Source organism: Oryzias melastigma, linkage group LG10 (assembly GCF_002922805.2).
Source record: "Oryzias melastigma strain HK-1 linkage group LG10, ASM292280v2, whole genome shotgun sequence".
NCBI lineage: Eukaryota > Metazoa > Chordata > Actinopteri > Beloniformes > Adrianichthyidae > Oryzias > Oryzias melastigma.
The window spans coordinates 5,239,489-5,249,167 of record NC_050521.1 but is presented as its reverse complement, the minus strand read 5'-3'; the positions used below and the strand labels follow the sequence as shown (position 1 = coordinate 5,249,167).

Here is a 9,679-nt window from a genome sequence, read left to right as displayed (position 1 = left end):
AATTCAAATGGAAGACAAAAAGGGAATTTACTGTTTTTTCCCCCATGTTTTTTCCAGGACATTTTTGTCCAAGTATTTTATTAAAACATATTTCTGAATAGAGCTGTGAAAGAAAACACCTGGAGCAAGATTCTCCAGATTTAGTCTTTTCCAACTGTAGGTGGCTAACATGTGCTAGTAATCACTGAAAAAAAAAAAAAAAATCAGAATCCCTTTCCTGCTTGCTCAATGTGAACACAATGGGCTAAATGCATGTTTAAGAATGTGAAAGTAGCTTTACAGTTCATTTTAATTCCAGTACTTTCTATCGGTGTGATCCCTTCGTTTGGTCACACCATGTGTGTTTGCAGAAAAGATGGTAGATATTATTAAAGATATTATTAACAAAGAATACCATCAAAATAAATATTTTGTTAAATAGTTTATGGGATTTCCTTTATTTAAAGTAAGGTAACCTTTTTGTGCTTTCTTTCAATATAGTTACCAAAGTAGTAACTGTGTGAAGGAACTGCTGGTCCAGATCTTGGTGTGGAAAGCGCCTTCGAATTGACCTGCAATGTGAGAACGTGCAACAGAACAGAAAAGTACAAAATAAGGATTTTATCAATAGCGACAAGAGAAAACACTTTTTAAAATCACTAGATCTGATCGGTTTGTGGCAGGAAGTATCTGCAATAGTTTATATATCTTTTCTTAATGTCCGTCCGAATTCCCCCCGAACTCACTATATAGTGCATTCACAATTTTATAGTGATGTCTGAATCTACAATTCCAAAATTGAGTGCACGAGAAATTTCCCAGAAGTCTTTGTGAAAAATCAGCGTGCATTGATACTCACTACATTAGCGAATATAGACCACAATGCCTTGCGGTCGAACATTTTTTGGGGGAAAAAAATAGTTTGAACGTAATTATTTATGTAAACTATCCACATTTTTATCATCAGAACACAGTGGATGCACAAATAGAATTCATGAAATGTTGGTATTAATTTGGTGATATCATATCTGGAGTTTAGAAAAGAAAAGTAGTGGTATCTGGGACAGCAGGTGGCACCAGACCCTTCTAAACTCCTGCAAATCGAAGCGGCTGATGTTGCCTGCAATCGCCGCATTAGCTGAGAGCTCCATTTTTAGGGGAGGGGCTTCAGAGAGGAAGCAATCAGTTCTAGGAAAAGTATTTTTAAAAGGGATAAGTGTTTTGAAAACGCTTGATTGGACTTTTTTCTATTAATTATCGGGCATGTCTGTTTAAGAAAGAGGGAAAATGTCAAGTTACACCAGATAATATTCACATTCGAAGTTTAAAACAACAGATAAAAAAACTCTGATGACCCAGAATTCTAGTAGTATTTAAACGCATCACTTACAGACAAATCTGAGACGTGAAACAAGTCTCACCACAGATTCATGCGTAACTGAGGTTTTGTGTGTGCGTAACAAGTGGTTAGTGTGTCATTTTTAAAGATTTCCATGTCCAATTAGTTTCAAGCTGTTGTAATTTTAATTTGTGCATCTGTAAATTGAAATATTTTTTATTTAAATTTAATAATTTTTGTACTTATGCACAAAATGTATTATATGAGTTACAAATCAAGAATTACGTACTCACAAATTCAAAGTTATGCACAAATCAAGAATAACGCATGCACAACTTAAGAATACGCACACACAAATCCTAAATTACGCACAAATCAAGAATTACCCATGCATAAATCAGGGTGATACTAATTTCTCTCCATGGGCCTGGAATCCCCTATGCATCTGATGGTGAGATGAAGCCCCATGAAGCACTGAAGCGGTCCATTCAACTACTCGACTCTTGAGCCGGTAGTCTGAGGTGCTTTTATTGCTTCACTACACCATCAAGTTGACAAAAAATGTATAAATCTGGGGGTAGATTTCTATTAAACACATATATGATTAAATATGTAAATGTTTGTGATGGCAGCATAAAAAAACCTTCACATCTCCACCTCCGCCTGTCCCCTCTTTGTACTTTTTTCCATTCTGGAGATCTTACCCTGCTTACTCTGGAACCAACCACCCCTGAAAAACTGTGTTGCTCCAGTCAGGTGTCCCGCAGTGTCCTGCCTGCTCAGAGCAGCTGGGGGTCTGCTCGGTGCCGCCCCCTTCATCAAAGAAAGATCTGGTTTCATCCCTGCAAGTGTGTCATCCTGAGAAGAAATGCTTGACAGGCCTTTGCTCTTCCTCGCCTTCTGTGTGTATTGCATTTTTGGAATTCAGTTCTTCCTTAGCCTCTGTTGTGAGAATGACTGGCTAGTTTGATGGGCGTTGCCAAATTAGCTTTTTTTCCCAGATTTTGTTAGGACTAGATACAACATTTTATATTATAAATTTCATTTTCAGCAAATTCCTTCAGCAATTAAAGTAAATTGTGTCACCATTTTCAGCAAAAAAGCTTCAGCATCTTCAGTGACTACTTTAAGCAAAAAGCATTCACATTAGCATTATCGCAGGTGATGCAACTTTTCTAGTTAGCCTATATGTAGAATTTCAACCATTTTGATTTTTCATAAAACATTTTAATTCGCAACAAATTCTGACCAAAGTACAAAAAAGCAGCAAATATGAGGAACGTTGACAGGATCTGACTAAAAAATTGGCTTTTTTTTTAATTGCTGAACTTTAACATTTGGCGCCTTAATTTGCATGCCTTAGAATTTTCAAATCAACATCGATCCGATTTACTTTCTACTCCTGTACTAGTGTTGCTAACTTGGGACACTTTTGGACTAGTATGGCAAATCTTGGCTGAGAAATGGCTAAATATTTTACATCTTCATCTCGTCTGGTCTCCTTTGCAGGAAAATTGTCCACAATGAGCACTGATCAAGAAGTGCAAAAACAAAAATTGGGAAGTCCCATTAGTTGTTTAAGTTTTCAACTATATAGATAAGCAACCTTGTTACACAATATTTATCGATTCTTTTAATCTTCTTGTACTTTGTATTCCACCAGATTTAGGCATATTATTTTTTTCTTAAAAAGCTCATCACTTACTCTTGTTTTCTCTACTCTTTTGTCCCTGTTTAGTCTGTCTGATTTCACACTGTAATGAAAAACACCAGGGTTCACTTGCAAGAAAATCAGTATCCCTGTCTTTTAGATTGATCAAACTGTACTTGTTTAGTGAACTTTAACATCTGCCCAAGTGGATTATCCAGACTGGGTCTGCAACCTTTAAAGCTAAAAGACCCATTTGTTGACCAAAACCACCAAGAGCCACTAAGTCACACTTCACAGTTTAGAAAAATATACTTTAATTCATGTTTTTGTGTCCATTATTAAATTCATTTACAAAATTTTAAATATTACAAACATTGAACTATAACATTGTAATTTGTTTCTATACTTAATTATTTTAACTTCCTTTACTTTTCACAGCTGCCCATGAAAGTTCCTTTCAAAATAAAGCACGCCCTTGAGTCAAACAAGGTTCTCCTGTTGAACTAAAAATGTGAGAAAGTCAAGTCAAACATGGCGTTTCTATCACATTGTCATTTTGCGAATTTGACATTGCTTTAGAATCCAAATTTAAAAAATAAAAGACGAACATAATACAAAAACTATACAAAGGAACAACAATAAACCACTCTGAATTTGTTTAAGCCATTTCCCATAATTTTTTCAGGTACATGATAAAAAGTATATGACAAAATTAATCCTGATCCACACAACAAAGCGACTTTTTGATTTTCTGAATATAGCACGTTTGAAATGATTGATTTAATAAGTGGAAAGGAACTCAGTATTCACTGCACAGTACAAATACTTCTACTTTTCAATGGAAATGAAATACATAATATCCAGTTTATGAAACAATGTGTATGGCATGTTCAGTATGTGTTGATTTTTAAAGTAAACAAAACAGTTTAAGGAAAAAGTATATAAAGAATAAAATACTGAATTTATTCAAATCCATGCTGGCCTCTCATTCTTCAGCCAGATTCCATCTTGCAAACCTAAACAGGAACATGTTTTCCCATTCATCAATGCTCTGACAAAAACAAAAGAAAATCAGTTTCGAGAGTCCCAGCGACATTTCTGAAATAAAGAAGTTTGAGCTACTGTGCACTGTTTTTGAGAAAAACAACCGCAGGCTATCAGATAGGATTATGAGGCTCCGTGCACTTTAGACAGTCTTACTTTTCAAAGTAGCTTCACTTCTTGCTGCACATGTAATTCACCCCAGTCCCCATGTGAGCTTTCAGACCTGGTTTACTACTAATTGCACCCCGTAGATTGTTTAAGCTTAGAGAAGTACTTTGCAGCTTTTTGCCCCCAGAAGGGTTTTTTACAGTCATCTGCAAGAGATCCAAAGTTTAACCTTAAATCTGAGTCGAGACTTGTTTTTGTGCTTTAACTCCATCCCATAGCAAACCAACCTTTTAGAGGCCAATGTGTAAAATACACATGTATAATGAAGGGCACCATGCACTGAGAACGGGCTTTTTTCAGGGAAACAGAGGAGATTGTATCCACTGGTTAGTTTCTGAAATGAGCCAGCTTTTCATTTTTATGGACTGGGGTTGTCATTGATGGAGGAATAGATCCAGTATTTCAGCTTTGTGCTTTAAAACATGCCTGCAGCTGACCTATAAACTTCTGTCCTTGGACAAAAAAAAAAAATCTCAGCCAACTCCATTCCTCCTTTCTCTCAGTATGTGCACAAGTGCAAATTATTTTCATTCTAAAAGGTTATTCTTTTGTCATGTTTCTATTCAATCATCTCAGCTTTTGTTTTCTCTTCCGCGTGTGTTTGAGGGGAAAAAATAAACACAAATAAATGAAAGCACAAAACACTTTATAATGCAGCAGAATGCATCATTTAAATAATTATTGATTTTTCAACGTGTCCTTTAAGACACAGGGGAGCAGAATTATTGTCTACAAGATCATTTATTGAAAAGACAGTTTGTGCCCATAAGCATCTGTGCTTTTTTCCACCTCTAAGAGGGAGGCAGGCCAGCAGGAGGGACATCTGCTTTACTTTTGATGGGTATCACAAATGTTCCTGTTATTCCACTCCGACTCAGACTGCCCTCCCCTTCAGCACACTCCCAAATTACGACCGTGGAATGAAAGTGGGACTCATTGCCGAGCAGAACGTTGGTATTTTCCCCAACTAAGAGCATCGGAAAAATTCCTTCTCTGGGCTTGCATCATGGAGGCTGTCAGTCAGCAAATTTTGTGGAAAGATGTGAGTTCCTGTCTCTTATTTTGTTCATTTGAATTAATGCACTTAATTAATCCATCAATTCATAGAAGTGATCATTTCATTTGTTTTGGTTACTTGACTCCATAGTTTGAACTTCATTTCACAGCTCACCAAATTGGCTGCAGGTGGAAGTACTTCATAAAAATATTTTTTAAAGAAACAGTAAAGTTAACCGCTTGATGCCTAAATTTATTTTTAGCTATTGAAAACAAATGTAATAGGTGTTAAAGTATGGTCATTTTGAACCCAGTGCATATTTGTATTAATATAAGTCAAGACTTTGTAGTTTTAGAAATCTAGTACTTTATTTTGAAAAGAAATGTGACCTCATATCCTGCAGAATAAACAAAGTTATTGGTGATATTTTGTCTTTATTTCCACTCTTGCATGCTGCCTTATGTATGTTGCAGTTTGTGCTTAAAGAATTCACAGCCTATTAATGGAAACAATCTGTATTTATTTATTTTTGCATGTGATAAAAAAAAAAAAAAACAACAACAACAAAGTAGCTGTTATTTTGAAACCTGTTTTTGATCAGGGAAAAAAAAGTACATACTGCTGCTCTGGTAAATGCATTTTAATGACTATTTAGTCAGGGATGGAGGATGCCTGGCAAAAAGAAATCTTCTGTGGCCTCTTTTTTTGCTTTAACAGGAGTTAAAATGTTTAATGAACCTGGTCTGGTGTGATAAAGTACGCCTCTGCTTTCTGGATATGTGGGCTACCTGCTGTTTTTTGTTGTTTTTCTTTTTTTTTTTTTTTAAGAAAGCACTCATTCTTGGCTGCATAATGGCAGAAGGCCCTGGGCACTCTTCTTGACTGAGCTCAGGAGGAATTGCCTGGCTGATTCTGAACTTCTAAACCTTTAAACAGTAGTTGGCAAGAGCTGTGCACTCACTGTTCCCTCCGTCTCCATCCCTGACTTTATTTTTGTCTGTCTGTCTTTCTATTCCACCTTCATCCTCTGAGTATTCGATATTCAAAGCGCAGGCAGAGAGAGGTTTGTCCTCGAGTTAAGTTTCCACTGCTTATGCAACCTGCCACAGGAGAACAGATTTCATCCACCGCATTTTTTTCCCCTCCACACTGAAAAATTCAGAGAGGATGAAATTTCTGGCTCATGCGGTAGATCTCTGTTTTTCATTATGCCCTAGGGATGTACAATACTTTGAGGTGCCTCGTGTTTTTATGGCTCCTGTCTCGTGTATTTCATGTGAGGAATCATGCAGGTAGCTTTCATTAAATGGCGAAGTCATAGTTTAAGTTTTTAAGGTTGTCTTGAACAATATATCCTCAGCCCTCCCTTTTTTTTTTTTTGCTTCTCTCATTTACTCACAAATTCATCTTTTCGTGTTAACACACAATCACCCTCCTGCCCTCAGTCATGCCATCCACATGACTTCTGAAATATAAAAAACCTCACTCATTTTAACAGCATGCAAGTTTAACTCGTAAAAAATTTATTCATCCATTAATTCAAAAGTAAGCCCCGCATATTATAAAAAATAACATCCGCACTGCTTAACAACCAACCTCCACCACAATAGAAAAGCAAAGTTGCTTTATCATTAATTTGAAACACACAGATAAGAAACACCAATTTTACTAATTGAAGTTCATTCTTTTTTTCAAACATATTTATATATTTTTATATCTGCTTTTGTTCCGTCCTCGGAGACCTTCAAATCTGGTCCAGTGTGAATGAGTAGCTTTCATTTTCTCCCTGCAGGAGCTCTGCTGGAACAAAAGTCTGTCTTTATTAATTTGTGGCCTTAAGCTTTGGGAATTGGCGGCAGCAGGCAGTTTTAATTTGAAGAGAATTTTAATAAAATGCAACCTTTCTTTGACACATGTAGTTTGGTGTTCTCCCCTTGCTCTGCGGTTGTGTGAGGTTTCTGTGCGAGTGCCTTCGTACATCCTTGAACTCTTTCGTAAACAACGACCTGATGAGGTTGATAAATGAAGCTGGAACATTTCTGACATAGGATTAAATTGCTTGGTTTTGCAAAGGCAATATATATATATATATATATATATATATATATATATATATATTATGTCAGGCCAACCATTCAGCTTAAAATTATTTAACTGTTTTAACCCCCTAATGGGTATAATATTTGATACATACATTTCTGAGACCCCGATCCCATTAGCATGATCAAAACTTTCCTTGGAAACCCATTTTACATAATTTGGTCTGTATAATAATAATAATAATAATGTTTTCTGCCCTGTAGTTCATCATCATTCCACTAGGGGCAGTAGAAGGGATTTTCCTGCTCATTTCAAAATGGCTGCCTCCATAAAACCTCAAGAACACTTTTGCTAAGTTTTGCTAATTTTTAAGTCTTTATGGTGAGAATAACTAATCTATTATTTATTTTAACTACTATTTTCTGTATTGAAATAAGGAAAAATGTTATCAATTCTTTATAATGCAGTTGCATGTTAAACATTTGTGAATCAAATTTGAGACACTAGGTAATTTAAATGTTTTTTTTTTTTTTTTTTTTTTTCCGGAACACTTATGTTCTTCCCATCTTAAACTAATATGTTGTGAAAAGATATTATTTATATTTCATAAATATTTTATTTGAATTCATCAAACAGGTTAAAAAACAAACTTAGCAATGACTTTACATTTTCTGTAGATTATTTGATGCAGTGGGCTTTACAGGTTTAATAACAATAAATGATAATTATTTAAGAAACATTTAGTTAAAATAACATACTTTTCATTTTTTTACATGGAGAGCAAACACATGGTTATTCATTTTTACCTAAATTAATGTCAGGTATTTGCACCGTTTAGTTAGCTTGTTGTTAACACGTAGTCCCTTTTGATCTCCTTGAAAATAGCTAAAGTCTCCTAAAGTCTCGTGGCGTATTAGTCAGACAGTTGTTTCACATTCCATTGAAAAAGTAAGCCAATTCCACTTGTCCTGATGGTTGTCACTAACTTGTCTTTTTTTGTTTACAGTTCAGATTTTAGAAATAAGCTAGAAAGTGTCACAGAAGGGTCCAGCAACAGTGTTCCCACTGGTTTACAAGGATTAAGATGTAAAGTAGTCAACCACAATGAAGAAGTTGTATGCACAGTTTGTAGAAAATTCCAGGGCCTGCATATATTAGTGATTTTATGGGAGGGCCTTGGGAAATTTGAAGGCTCCATTTGGCCCACGAGACGGACTTTGACGTGCCTGACCTAAATGTACCATTTAGGCAGATTTGGACTTGTAAATCAAATTTTAAATCTCCCTTGGCAAAAACAATTGAAAAAAATATTAAACAGTTGTACATTTCTTAGTAATGGCAAGTAATAAGAAATAATAGGAAAATAGGACCCAGCTGCATGGTGACCCCATGCTGTGACTCTGAACACAACAGGTATTCTCTCTTTTCCATGGCCCCATGAGTGGGTTTTTCAAATTAAAACATGGCTGTTGTAACTATAACTAGTCTCTGTAGTTGGTGCCTGAGCCAAAACGATAAAGACTGACAGTACAAAGGAGCTGCAGGATGCAAATGTGGTTTTTCAAGGATAATTTTGAGAACAAACTTGTCACACTTGACTCTCCAAAATGAAGTACCTGCTACTTATTGCAGCAACACTCCTGATAGCACAGATGTTTTGCCCTCATTAATATAGCGGCTTTTGCTCCCTTTGTCACGTATTACTGCATCCAGTGCGTAATCGCAGCAGCGATTAATTGGGTGGTAGTTTCAGCATTGACAGTTCACAGTTCAGTATGAATGGAAGCAGCAGAAATTCAGCTTACCTCAGTAAAAAGACGTAGTGCAGGAGCCAGAGCAGAACCTATTGTGTCAAAGAGTAACAAAATATCTGCCTCGCTTCGAAAGGTCACACACTGGTACAGTTTACATGAGCGAAAGTATACAAATCTCAGGTCAGAAGTTACAAATAAGAGGATATGTGGGATTTTTTTTCTCGTCGTTTCCGTTTTTTGCTAAATTTTTTATGAAACTGAATGAAAGAGACAAACTTGGTGAAGTGATTTAATCTAAGTAATGAGTTCTGTAGTTGCTGCTGTGTCAGTTCCAAAAGACTTTCCTGGAAAAATACTAAAACAAAGAAGACAGAGTTTTACAGATCGCACCGTGACACAACTTTTGAAGGTTGAGGACTCGAGAAAATAAATTCAATCATAAATTAAAATAAAAAGCTAAATTATGATTAGTCTTAACCACAAAAAACTTATTTGGGTCTTTTCATGCTTAGTTTTTTGTTTGGCTGTGTACAATGGGAGTCAATGCTGAACAACTTAGTTGTGCAGCAACCAGAAGCTGGTTGTTAAACTGGCAACAGTTAGTCTAAGTTCAGTCTAAAAGATTTTGTATTGAAAAATACGAAATTGCTCCCACCACCCTGCTCAGAGCTGCATGTGATAAATTCAGAAGAGAAAAAAAAAAAAAA

General features: G+C 35.9%; 1 protein-coding gene across 2 annotated transcripts in view; it reads left to right on the top strand.

Annotated features, from left to right (window-relative positions):
• Window positions 1–4,928: 4,928 nt before the first annotated feature.
• tnmd (tenomodulin) overlaps window positions 4,929–9,679 on the top strand; it is a 93,063-nt gene continuing 88,312 nt past the window's right edge. Inside the window, exon 1 of one of the 2 annotated variants that reach the window (XM_024282985.2) lies at window positions 4,929–5,223. In XM_024282985.2, the coding sequence (XP_024138753.2) occupies window positions 5,032–5,223 (192 nt within the window). In that variant the 5' untranslated portion in view covers window positions 4,929–5,031. The remainder of the gene's footprint in view (window positions 5,224–9,679) is intronic. The other variant, XM_024282983.2, reaches the window with a different exon arrangement.